The sequence below is a fragment of the Crotalus tigris genome, unplaced genomic scaffold (assembly GCF_016545835.1).
Source record: "Crotalus tigris isolate CLP2741 ecotype Arizona unplaced genomic scaffold, ASM1654583v1 scf7180000017663.5292952, whole genome shotgun sequence".
Taxonomy (NCBI): Eukaryota; Metazoa; Chordata; class Lepidosauria; order Squamata; family Viperidae; genus Crotalus; species Crotalus tigris.
Window position 1 is genome coordinate 4,203,760 of NW_024096550.1, and position 14,097 is coordinate 4,217,856.

The 14,097-nt window shown below is 40.6% G+C and overlaps 1 protein-coding gene across 9 annotated transcripts in view; it reads right to left on the reverse strand.

Annotated features, from left to right (window-relative positions):
* Positions 1–14,097, reverse strand: part of PLCE1 (phospholipase C epsilon 1) — a 171,482-nt gene that overhangs the window by 77,784 nt on the left and 79,601 nt on the right. For all 9 annotated transcript variants that reach the window (XM_039336001.1, XM_039335999.1, XM_039336000.1 and 6 more), the window contains one exon: positions 11,945–12,203. In XM_039336001.1, the coding sequence (XP_039191935.1) occupies positions 11,945–12,203 (259 nt within the window). The remainder of the gene's footprint in view (positions 1–11,944; positions 12,204–14,097) is intronic.

The following is a 14,097-nucleotide window of genomic DNA, read 5'->3' on the forward strand; positions in this document are numbered from 1 at the left end:
TAGCATCTATTTTGCCGTTTTCATGTTTGTGCCTCCATTGGATGTTTTCATTTTTATATATTTATAGAAAAAGCAATGTGATTTGTTACCATTTTTGTATTAAAAAAGAGCGTTGTCTTACCTGAACGCTTTTTCTCAGCAGGATGGTGTAGACTCCACTGATTGGGTAATTTAATCCCATCTGCTCAGACTAAGACAAAAAAACTCTGCCACGCCTCCTTCTGGGTGTGACTTCCCAGTTTTTGTCGAGGCAAAGCTACCAGACGCAAGGCTCCAAACAAAAAAGGAAGACACAGGCCTAGACTAACACTAACAGGGTGGGTGTGGAGTCTACACCATCCTGCTGAGAAAAAGCGTTCAGGTAAGACAACGCTCTTTTCTCCATCAGGATGGATGTAGACTCCACTGATTGGGACATACCAAAGCTGCTCATGTCCCTATAGGGAGGGAGTCTAGGCTTGTGACCCCTGAGAACCCACTATTTGCTGTAGGACTCTCCTACCGAAAGCAGCCTCAGCTGCTGCAAATTGATCTATCCTATAATGTTTTATGAATGAGGAAGGAGAGGACCATGTCGCAGCCCTGCAAATCTCCTCGAGTGATGCCTGGGTAGACCAAGCCGCTGAGACAGCAGCACTACGTGTAGAGTGATATGTGAAGGTACCGGAAGGGACTGGGAAATATAAGCCCTGGAAATACACATCCTTATCCACCAACCAATGGTGGAAGAAGAGACCTTCTGACCCATAGTTGAGGGTTGAAAGGACACGAATAATGCCTCAGACTTCCTGAAGGTCGAGGTTCGTTTAATGTAATGGCGCAGAGCCCTGCGCACATCCAACATATGCCACCCTCTCTCCAGATGATGGGAAGGGTTAGGACAGAAGTTAGGAAGGACTAGTTCCTGCGAGCGGTGAAACCCTGTATTGATCTTTGGAACAAATGCAGGATCCAACCTGAGGACCACTCTATCCTCATGGAACATGCACAAGTCCTCCCTGACCGACAGGGCCGCCAATTCTGAAATCCTCCTGGCCGACGTGATGGCCACTAGGAAGGCTACCTTCAATGTAAGGAAGTGAAGGGAGCAAACTTTCAGAGGTTCAAATGGAGAGGACGTTAAAGCCTGTAACACCTTAGAGAGGTCCCAGGATGGATAACGATGAACCGTGGGGGGCCCTACATTGGCCGCACCCTTGAGAAAGGCACTGACTGCTGGGTGTTGGGACAGGGAAACCTGGTTGTCACAGGTGAGAACTGTCGACAAGGCTGCTATCTGCCTACGTATGGTGCTGGTTGACAGACCTCTAGTTAACCCCTCAAGTAAGTAATCTAATATGTCTGGGATGGAGACAGCAAGCGGTGAAAGCCGCTTTTTGGTACACCAAGAGCAAAAACTTCTCCAAGTGGCGTCATAGATTCTGTTGGTCGAGGGACGCCTCGAGGCCTGGATGACGGAAATAACCCCAGAGGAGAAAGACTGTTTGGTCAGACTCTCCCGCTCAAGTGCCAAGCGGCTAATTGGAGCCACTGTGGATCCGGATGTTGGAGGTTCCCCTGGCTGAGAGCTATTCGGTCTGGGGGAATCTTCCATGGAGTGAAATTGACAGGTCCACCAGGTCGGCAAACCACGGGCGTCTTGGCCAAAATGGAGCCACTAAGATTAGCTCTGCCTGTTCCTGGATGAGCTTGCGAATGGTCGCTTGTATTAGTGGAAGAGGAGGGAATGCATAAAGTACGCCCTCCGGCCATCTGCTCCGGAGGGCGTCCGTTCCCTTCGCCCCCCTCGCCGGAAACCTGGTAAAAAATCTGGGGAGCTGTGCATTGATCGGAGAGGCAAAGAGATCTAGGATGGGCTGTCTGAACCTGCGTGATATTTCCTGGAATAGGATTGAGTCTAGCTTCCACTCTGAGTGATCCACTGTGACCCTGCTCAGGGAGTCTGCCTGTTGATTCGCCTCCCCCGATATGTGCTCTGCCCTGATGGACCTCAGGTTGGACTCTGCCCACAGCCCTATGGCCTGGGCTTCCTGCATGAGTGTCCAAGAGTGGGTGCCCCCTTGTTTGTTTACGTGAGCTTTGGCCGCAATGTTGTCTGTCAGGATTAATACGTGTTTCCCTGATACCAGGGGGGAGAATCTTTGGAGAGCCAGGTGGATGGCCCTGAGCTCCAGCCAATTTATATTGTGAGCCAGGTCTGAACTGGACCACTGACCCTGGGCTAAGTGGTTCAGAATATGACCGCCCCAACCGAACAGACTGGCGTCTGTGGTGAGGGTGATCCTGGTGGGTTCCTTGAACAGAGTGCCCTTGGACAAGGCGGACGAGGTCCACCATAGGAGGGAGGACAGAGTGTGATGGGGAACCCTGACCTTCCTGTTGGAGGCGCTGATGTTGCGTTTCTGAAAAGGAAGAAGGAACCACTGGAGGTTCCTGGAGTGCAGTCTGGCCCAAGGAACGATGCCCAGGCAAGAGATCATCTTCCCCAGGAGTTGGGATAATTGTACTGGGGGTACTCTTTTTTCCCCTCGGATCTGCAGTGTCAGCTTCCGGATGCTGACTTGTCGCTCCTGGGAGAGATATACCTTGCATAGGCTGGAATCTATCAGAGCTCCTAGATGGAGCAGACGTCTTGTGGGTGTGATGTGACTCTTTTTGAAATTCACGGAGAACCCGTGATCCTGAAGTGTTTGAATAGTGATTGCCAGGTCCGACTGCCCTGATTGGAAAGATTTGGACTGTATCAGTATGTCGTCCAGGTAGCACTGTACCCGTACGGGTATCATCCTTAGATGAGCCGCCAGCACGGCCAAGATTTTTGTGAAGACCCTCGGGGCCGAGGATAGGCCGAAGGGAAGAGCCCGGTACTGGTAGTGTTTGTGTGCGTAACAGAACCGCAGGAACCTGCGGTGTTCCTGGATGATCGGAATGTGTAAGTAAGCCTCTGTCAGGTCGATGGAGGAAAGGAAATCCCCCTTCCTGATACTTGCTAAGATGGACTTTAGGGTCTGCATCTTGAACCTCCTGTAAATGAGGAAGAAATTTAGACCCTTTAGGTCCAGTATCGCCCTCCAACCACCTGAGGCTTTGGGAACTACAAACAGGATGGAGTAGAACCCTTCCCCGATCTGTTCCTGAGGAACCCTTTCTATGGCTCTGATCTCTAATAAATGAGCGATGGCTGTTGTGATTAGTTGTGTTTTTGATGTATTGTTTGAAACCGGGCACTGTATAAAACGATCTGGGGGAGAAGATCGAAACTCTAGGGAGAGACCCTGTCTTATGGTCTCTCTGACCCAGGCGTCTGTGGTTGTGTTTTCCCAAACGTCGTAAAACAGTGCCAGTCGACCCCCAATGGGGTAGTCCTCCTTGGCGTCATTTGGACCGCCTGTAAGGACGACTGCCTGATCCCCTGAAGGGACGCTTGGTCTGGAACTGACCCCTGGCTGCACTACTCTGGCGGTCCTGTTGCCGATCCTGTCTGAAAGAATAGGATCGCGAGCCTCTGGGCCAATCCCAGGACTGCCCTGCCCGAAAGGGCTGTCTCCAATCCCAGGAACCGCTGGGACGGAATGATGGCCTACGGAAGTCCTGTTGGGGCCGTCTATCTGGTTTTTTAGAGGGATGGGCCAGCGCCTTGCGCTTGTCCTTGCCCTCAATGATATGAGGCTCTAGGACCGGACCAAAAAGGTGGGTGCCACTGTACCTAGATGTTGCTAAGCGCCACTTTGCCTTTAAATCCGTGCTCCATTGCTTCAACCAGAGCAGCCTACGTGACGCCACTGAGGCTGCAATGGATCTGGCTGAACATCTAGCCGAGTGTAAGGATGCATCCGCAATGTATTCGGATGCTGCCACTATTTTCCCTATTGTTTGGTGCGCTCTGACCTGATCCGGCGGAATGAGCGTCTGGAGTTCCTGCAACCACATAATTGCCGAGCGTGCAAAGAAGGAGGATGAGGTTGCCGCCCTTATGGCCCAAGCCGAAGATTGGTGAGCTCTACGAAAAGAGAACTCGAACTTTTTGTCCTCTGCCTTCAAGAATTCAGCCATGTCCCCCGGGACGGCGGTATTGGAGAACAGAGAGGTCAGCGGAGCGTCTACAGATGGGACTTCTAGAAGAGAAGCGAAAGAAGAAGAGACATTGTAAAGTTTCTTGTCTAAACTGCTCTGTGAAGGAGTGGTAGCAAGGGATGCCCACTGCTTTTCCACCGTAGACCTGAAGACTAGTGGGCATGGAATCTGCGGTTCCTCCTTGACCTTTTCCGCAAACAGAGGGTTGGCTTCCCGGTTGGATGAGGAAGAAGGAGTCTCCTCCTGGGCTGAGGTAAGTTTTACCGTGTCAATAGCCCTTACGAGGAGTGACCGAAAAATGGCCGGATCGAAAAGCCCGGAAGAGGTCACCTGTTCAGGAGCTGGATCCTCCTCCTCAGACAAGGGAGTGTCTGCAACTCCCAGTTCCACTGATCCCTCCTCCCCTAATTGTGAGGATGTCTCCGAAACAGCAGAGCTAGGTCTAGTATCATGCTCCACCAGAGGTGGGGGAATAGATGCGGGAGGAGTAGGATGGGACTGCACCTGGCTACTCTCAGTTGATGACATAAACTGCCTGAATGCTTGGTGCATGAAGGCCTGGAATTGAGCCTGGGACCACATTTCCCCTTGGTCCCTGGAACTGACCCCAACCTCCATTGAGACACACCTGGTCTCAGGTGGTTGGTGTGCTGATGAAGGAGAGGGGCGAGGAGGACCTACCTGCTCGGTTTCCCCCCGAGGAGACCAAGGTCTTGGGGCATCCTGAGATGATTCAAATTGAGGTTCTGTCAAAGGAGTATCCAGTGGGGCGGGGGAAACCGTTTCAGTCCCACTGGATCTGAGCCTTTGTGCCTTGGAGAATTCTCTCTCCAATGCTAAGTGTCTCCTTGTGGCCTCTCGCCCGGCTGATTTGGAAGTATCTTTGGAAGACAGATGTTTGGTTTTAGCTTTTTTCTTCCCCCCCATGTCCAATTCTTCAGATCTGCGCTTTGCTTGAGCAGGGGGGACACTAGATTGAGAAGCCTGGGGCGAGGAGCTGTCTGCCATTGCTGTCTAGGTATTCCTGGACAGTAGTACCTAGAAATGAGGGGAGGAACCCAACACGCAGATCACAGTCAGAGATGGAAAACCGATCCTCGCTCTGAACAGAAGGCAATGGCAAGAACAGCCAGACAGTGTTCTAATGCTGTCTGTACAGGCCTTGTGACAAAAGGTCACGGGCTAAACTGAGAAACAGGTGGACAATAAAGGAATCTCTTCGCTCTTCTCTTCTAGGCCTTAGGACCAGTTAATAACACCTTGGTCTGCTCAAATGCAGCCAAGGCCCACACCTGGAGTAGCCCCCTCAAGTTTGACCACAACTCCTGTGGATACAAAAATATCTTCCCCCCTGAACAGGTCTGCTCACAGACCAAGTGACACAGGCAACAACTATGCGTCTGCAATAATGCAGGAATAACTGCCAATGATTATGCAAAAATTTCAATTAGGCCTCCAAAATGGCGTCCGCCACGTGGGACCTCTAGAAGCAGCTGCGCTAGACCATGCAGTCAAAATGGCGGCCGCCAGGCCTTAAGGCCTGGAGAAGCAAAACCCTGTCGTATTTTAAACAGGAGAATCAATTACACAGCAGGGGAATACAAGGCTGATTTGGGATTCCTCCCCCAGTCCCCAAGCACTTGCGATTAGTAGCGCAGCCCCTGCTGCGATCCAGATAAAGCTGCAGTCAGGAATTCTCCCTCAAGGCCTCGAGGCAAGTAAATCACTCAGGAGGTCTCCGAGTTGAAAAGCCGACCTCCGCTACCCAGCTGAATTGGCGGAATCGCAAAGAGGCTACAGATCGTCGGAACGGGAGCTCCCTAACGAACGAAGCCTGCAGCCTCCTTTTCAAAGCCCAAAGGGCTGCAGGGGAGGGAGGACAGAGTCCCTATCCCCCCCAACGCAATCCTCTTAATTTGGAAGTGAAGCCGAATTAATCTAATTGTTAATCAATTTGAATTTAAAGTATCCAATTTTAATTTGAATAGCCTAAAAGAAAAAAGGAAAGAATCAAACTTAGCTAGGAGCCTTCTGAAAAGCGTCTTGCTGAGCACGAGACTAAGACAAAAACAGGAAGTCACACCCAGAAGGAGGCGTGGCAGAGTTTTTTTGTCTTAGTCTGAGCAGGTGGGATTAAATTACCCAATCAGTGGAGTCTACATCCATCCTGATGGAGAAAATACAAAATAAAGTTCATCAGATAAAGTTCATCAGAAAGTTTTTCTTTCAATCTGGTCAAATTATGTCAATGTCCTATTTGGCTTTAAATATACTGCTCATTTTTTTAAAAACCATGTGATGAAGGCATTTTTGAAATTGTGTGACATTTTTAGACATTTTCAAATAAGAATTTAGTCTAATATTTTAAAAAATGCTATTTATTAGTTACTTCTCTAATAAACAATACATTAAAGTAATAAAGATTAATATGTAATCATAGCTCAGATTCATCTATTTTCAAACTGAGTATTATAAAAGTTCAACATATATCCAAAAATAATGAGACACAGTAGGGTGTTAATAGTAATTGTACTACGAAGTCCTGATGAAGTCAAGTTATTCCCTGCAGAGATGAAAATTGCTTTGGCAAATTATATTATATAATTATATAATTAAATGATGTACTACAGAAAATATTACAGCTGAACAAAACATATTTGAAAAAACTTGAGCATTAATAGTACAAAACCCCAAAACATATTCTAGCACTTGAATCTTACTTGATATTAGAGTCCAACAGTGGTACTGTACTACTAAAAGTATCATTACCCATCCTAGAAAAAGTAGCAGCAGCAATATAAGCAATGGCTCTGGGGAGGTACCACTATTACAGGTAGTACTCAACTATAGACAGTCCTCAATTTACGATTTGTTGCTTAGCAATTCTTCAAAGTTACAACTGACCTGAAAAAGGCAACCTATATCCTACAGTTCCAACACTGCTCCCCCCCCCCACCATATTCATGAGACCACACTTTGGGCACTCAACTTGATTATATCTTCAAATAACTGTATTGTCTGTTCCTACTCTGAACTGCTGGTAGTCCTCGACTTACAATGGGTTCATTTAGTGACAGTTCAAAGTTACACTGCACTGAAAAAAGTGACTTATGACTGTTTCATTGCAGCATCACCATGGTCACATGATCAAAATGCAGACGCTTGGCAACTGACTTATAGTTATGACAGCTGCAGTGTCCCAGGGTCACCTGGTCACCTTTTGCAACCATCTGACAGACAAAGTCAATGGGGAAGCCAGATTCACTTAACGACTGTCGCAAGATAGATTGTAAAATGGGGCAAAACTCACTTAACATCTATCTCACTCAGCAACAGAAATTTTGGGCTCAATTGTGGCCTGTTGTGGACTAACTGTATCAGAAATACGTATCTACAGGAGCCAGAAATTGCAGGGGGTTAATGCTGTTTTAATTTATTAAAAGCTGATAATTCAGGGCTAAATTCTGATATTTTTAGGTACAAAAAGAAAAACCCGTTGCTTATTTCTTAACAACTCCTTCATAAGCAATACATTCTATAAGAAGAATGGGGGGGGGAATCTAAGTATACTGTATTAATCCAATTTGCTTTTAGTTATAGCTGACTTATTCCTGCTGTCTAACTGGAAACAAAATTAGCGCTTCTATATTAAAGATTAGCCACCACCTGCTTGTGAAAGAACAAGCTACGTGAGTGTTAACTGAAGCAAAAGGAAAAAAAATCAACAGGAAATTGTTTATACAAATCCTGCTTTTTTGCCATATTTCTGCTCCAAAGTCTCCTCTTTCCAATCTTTGCAGAGCATAATTATGTATAGTCAACTATATTATAAATCTGCTTGTCACTGACTAAAATGAAAATCATAGCTGGTTCAGTATTACAAATGAGATGGAACGGTTTAATTGTTAATCAAATTGTATTAAAATAAAAACATATACAACAAAATAAATTAAATCCTTCTGGTGAAACATATTATCCTTCTCATGAAAACAGATTGTTTAAATTCTTTTTTCAGTGAATTAGGTTACCACTGATTAAGTCATTAATAATTTTGTCAATGAAATAAGTCATTGCCACTGATTTTCCTTTTTTTCTCATGCAAATAAATGAACAATAACCTTGTAAACCATGGGAAATCTGTTAAAATTAACATCCTTTCTACCCTCCCCAGTCACAACCCTTCTTTGCAATATCATATAAGAATGCTTATGACATTCTAATATTAAATCTGGGCAGCTATTATTATCCAACTTTCTGGAATCTCCAAGACACTGCCAAGAATTCTAGTGAAAAATAGCATTGTAATTAAGCTTACCCAGTGGCTTGTTAGAATTTTGGTTACCATACTGTGAGAAAGCAACCAGTTGTAAACATTTTGTTCTGATTTTCCAAAATTTGATTTAAAGGACAGAGAAAATTTTGCAGAATGATCTGCTCCCCACATCATTACTCTAAACTTTCTCTGGTAAATATGTTTTCTCCTCTGCATTGCAATTTGCACAACTATTGCTGATTGTGATATTCAAATAGGGCAAATAAGGATTCAAGAGAACTTGAAATTATCTGTTATGGGAGAAGGAAAAGGTAACATTTGCCATCTAAACGAAAACAATAATTCCTGATACAAAAGAAACACCTTTACTGATTTCTAATGCTAGGTATGTTTATTAATCAATAAATATTGTATTCACAATAATAGTCAAGTCAATAAAATGCTCAATATTTTTCACTAATTATTATTAGAATGTAATGTCAACTATTACATTACAACTCTTCTAGGATGATATAAACTTGCTTGGTGGTTTTCTATGTGAATTTTTTGGAAATTATGCCAGATAACTTTCTAATATAATTTTTTTAATTTACTTCTAAAACAAAGAAAGTAAGCCTTATTACCTAAAATAGTTTTCTGATATATAAATATCCAGTAACATAACCAACACGAACCACAGTTACAATACTGAACTTACTATAATAAAACATGTATTAAATAAAATACATTAGTATTAAAACAGACTAATCTAAATTCATTATAACTAAATTTTCACAACATTTAACATATTCAGAAATATAGCCAAAATCTGTAAAAAAAATGATAAAAATACATATATGTTAGATATGCTTTCCCACAAATAATGCCATTATCTCGATCTCAAAAACATTTTTAGATTAAAAAGACAAGAGAAATGACTATATAAGCCATCAAGCTTACCGGTAAACTGAATATTTCTATTCATTTTCTCCTAAAATGTCAGTGTGTACAGATGCTTTCAAAAGCAGAGAAATGTAACATGCACATTTACTTGCATTCACTATTGTGCAACAGCTGCTCAGTGTGAAACTATGAACTATCAAAATACACAATTAGCATACATTGTGTAAGTCACAAAGACAACAAGCATAAAGGTCAAGTTACCTACTTACCAGATAAAACCGGAAACAAGATAGATTTTACAAAGAGTAGCATTTTATTTGGTTACAAGAAAAACAAACACATTTATGCAACATGAAAATCAATATACCTGGAACAGACTCAGTGAGGCCAAAATCTTCTAATAATCAATACTGTACTACCGGTAGGTTGTTTTTAATATATCCTTTCATATTGTCAAAATATATTAGAAGCCCTCCCCTCAATGATTTTTTCTGAAAATTCAAACATGTTCCTAATTAGCACATGACATATTTATGTATGGGTTTGTTTTTGTTTATATTATCAAAACTCCAAATTTATTTTGAATTTTTTTCAGAGGAAAAGGTTAAAAATTCAACTACTTAGAAAAAGTGTTTTTCATCCCATCTAAGAGGTCATTGATTATATCTTCAAAGTCTGATGAAGTATAAATGAACAATGTTCAAATGTTAATTTTAAGACCTCACATATCAAGATATTTACTTGCATTAATTCTGGACTACATGAATATTTAACTCTTCCTTGCTTTTATCATGTTGCAATATGATACACCTCTTGAACTTTAGTGCAACATATTCAAATGACTTCAATAATTCTGGCAAATGTGACATGATTCACAAAAACGTCAACAATATGATAATTTGGTTTTAGTGGAATGAAAGAATAACAAGGATAAGAAGATTACAGATCTCCCCAAACCCTCTGGCTGCAGCCCACTACTGGGCCTTGAGCCGTTTGGAACTGGGCTGCAGAAGTGGCGAGTAAGCACATGGGCATGTCTGTGCATCCTCACTTGCATGAAAAGTGTGTGTGCACATGCTCCATCTGGGCAAACAGCAGGCACGCATGCCCGCCATTTGCACGGAACTATCCCCTCCCCCCCATTGATCCACAAACAAATAGTTAAATATTTTAAGTTATTCCCTAAGCTGTTTGATGTGTTTAAGTACACAAACAAATCAACTTTCTTTATTGTGCTGCCCATTAAAAAAGAAATTTGTATAGATTAATAAAATGAATAGGAGTGCTAAATAATCTTAGAAATAGAGGACCATGGCAAGAATTACTCTTTATATTACCAAACAAAACAGTATAGGGGAAAAATTACAAAAAAAAGTAATGTTTTAATAACATGACATCACAATACATAGTAGAAATTGTGATTTTCTTAAAAGTATTTTCCGTGGATTTGGGGAAGATGTGATAGGAAAGTAGGGAATGGAGTGTTTTAAATATATCCTTGGCCTACATTCTTCTCTGTATCCTGCAATCTCCCAATTTGCTATAGAGAAGCAAAATTAGGATCTGGAAATCTGATTTAGTAATGTACTGTACAGAAGTAGAGATACATATATTATTTTCCCAACTAATGTTACAGCATTTATTATAGCAACAACATACTAGATTGACAGCATTGTACAAATAAGACACTAAAATATAACAATGTTTATTCATTGAAGTTTTATGTTACTCTACAACATTCTAAAATTGAATGATGCATTTATTTAATTCCTCATTTTATAAATCTTTTGACCATAAGCTTTCAGGAACATAATAAACACATAATTATTTAACACAGAAAGAGACGTGTATTCTGAATGTATCTTAAACAATGAGGACTGTACTTTAATTCTCCTTTCATTAAGAACCACTTTGACATGGAATCTTACTTCAGTACAAACTACAATAAAAACACACTTAAGTATCTTCACCCAGTACTTTGAGACATTACAATCTAAAGTGGTTAACATTCCTAAAAACATAAAATTTGAGAGACTCCACAAAACAATCTAGGAAGAGGGATCCTTTTTAAAAAAAATTCAAAGAATATGTAATCCATGTGATGAGATTAACCATATTGGCTATAGAACTTGAAGATACAAAAGAAAATAAAAACAACTTGTTCCAAGAACACCATGTGAACTTCCCAGACCTAATGAATAGATGCTGATTATGTCAGCTTGATCATAATCTACAAATTCTGATCATTTTTGTTAAGAAAACTTTATACCTATGGGCAATCTTAATATGGTAATTTACTTCCTTTTAAATTATTGGTTGTAAACAGCTTCTTTGCATTCTAAAGATAAAAATCAGAGGCTCCATGTTTCTTTTAAAAAAATAACATGTATGGAAAACTTTTAAAATATCCATCATTTGAACTCTAAAAATGTGGTCTGTATGTATGTATGTATATGTATATAAGTATTTATTATTTTAAAATAATTTTAGATGTATGTAAGTGTGTATATGTATAAGTATATATGTATGTACAGTATATGTGTGTGTATGCAGTATATATACACACACACACGTGTGTTCACACACACACATATAGATATATATATATACACATGCACACACCATTTGGCTTACGACTGGCTCTTTGGAGAGAGATTCCACACATAACAGCTTTCACAAGCAGACCATCAAAAATTATATAGCTTCCTTCATTACCTTTTAACATGATCTTCCCAGTTGATCCTCCTGAAATATTTAAGGTGCCACTTCTTGCTCCCAGAGATATAGTAGCTTCGAGTAAGGCTCCACTGATAAAGTCTGAAAGAGACGTTCTACTTAAAGTAGCCCGGTATTTGGAAACTCTTTGAGGACATGGGGTCATGCAATTTGCATGATGGTCTGATCTTAACAAAATCCTCTCTGGATAGGGAAAGCAGTCCAAAGAATCTTCAGCTCCTTGCGTTGACCTGAAGAGCTGAAAAACAATATTGGAGTGAATAAATTGAATTCTGCGTTGAATTTATTCATTCTTCAAGCATAAAAATAAAAAAGAAGTAAGTCTAATATAAGAAAGTGCTCTTTCAGGAAGCTTTCATACAAGGCTTTCACTGACTAATTATGCTGTGTCACCTACATAATTTTGGACTCCAGATAAAGACTTCCATACATCTGTCTTACCTCTATTCCCCTTACCCACCCTCCAGCATTACTGTTCTTTTTTTCTTATTGGGAAAATAATCTGTTAAGGAGTCTCTAGAATGGATTATTAGCACTAAGAGGCATTTATATAGAAACTCCTCTGGAAATAATCAAGACACTGTAAATTGTTAGAAAAAAATGAAGATGCGACAGGGCTGCTGAGAGCTTTGTACTACAGAAGACAATTGTAATAAGATTTTAAAAAGGCTTCATACAGGCTAGTTTTACACATTATACAAAACTATAGTGTGACTTCCTTGCATATGGCTTAACATGTTGCATAAATCTAGCCAATCATATTTTAACAATAGCTTATTGTGATTTATGAATAACTAAAAGGAAAACAGGTAAATTGCTTTAGCAGAAGGATCCTGGACCAATTTCTGAGAAGTTGAATGTAGAATCATTCAATCTGCATTTTTCAATATAGTTAGTTTAACAGTATTAACAATATTTAGAGGATACATAAGTTCTTATTGAACAACATGTGCACCTCTAAAGATCTTAACATTAAAACAGAATTCTAGATACCAGATAAAACTATTCCACAACAGAGAAATATAATTTTAATTATTTTAATTATTTTATTTGGGTAGCATTATAAAATATCAAAAATGTATAGGCTATCCAATTAAGAATCATCATAGCCGTTAGTTTATTGAACAAGTATTATATTATGTATTCAACTGCTCTGCTTAAAAGCATGGCAAGAAAAATTGTTCCACTGAAGATAATACTATAGACCTCAGCTGTTTTGTTAGAGAAACAAATTTATTTTAAAATATCCAAATCTAGTTTTGTTCTTTATGAAAATAAACTACTAAAGCATCTTTAATAAAATCATCCAAGAATTCTTCCAAAATCCAACCCTCTGCTCAGGCAGGAAACCCTACACCTGAGCAGGGGGTTGAACTAGATGACCTCCAAGGTCCCTTCCAACTTATTATTATTATTATTATTATTATTATTATTATTATTAATCGATCATCGCACAGTCAGCCAGGTGTTCAGACTGGATTTGGCATTTTGTCTACCTATCGAGTCCTTACCCAGGACCTGGGATAGGCAGATGTGGATGTTTGATAGTATTACAGATATCGTCGCAAGATGGAAGCAGTTCCTAATAAGGCTGCCTTTTGCAATTGACTAATAGCGAATTTGTCAATGCCAATTGTGTTCAAGTGGTGCTCCAGTTGTTTTGGGATTGCACCCAAGGAGCCTATGACTATTGGTACTACCCTTGCTTGCTTTTGCCACAGTCTTTCTATTTCTATTTGTAGGTCTTTGTATTTTGTTATCTTCTCCAGTTCTTTCTCTCTATTCTGCTGTCTCCAGGCACTGCCACGTCCACTATCCAGACTTTTTTGTCTTTCTTATCGACAATTGTTAAGTCTGGGGTGTTATGTTGCAGGTGCTTGTCTGTTTGAATTCTGAAGTCCCAGAGCAGTTTAATTTTATCATTTCTATGACTTTCTCTATTTTATGATCCCACCAGTTTTTGCTTACAGGCAAATGATATTTTTTGCAGATCTTCCAATGCACCATTGTTGCTACTTTGTCATTATTATTATTATTATATTATTATTAATATTATATTATTATTAATATTATATTATTATTATTATTATTATTATTATTATTATTATTATTATTTACATGAAAGGTATTGT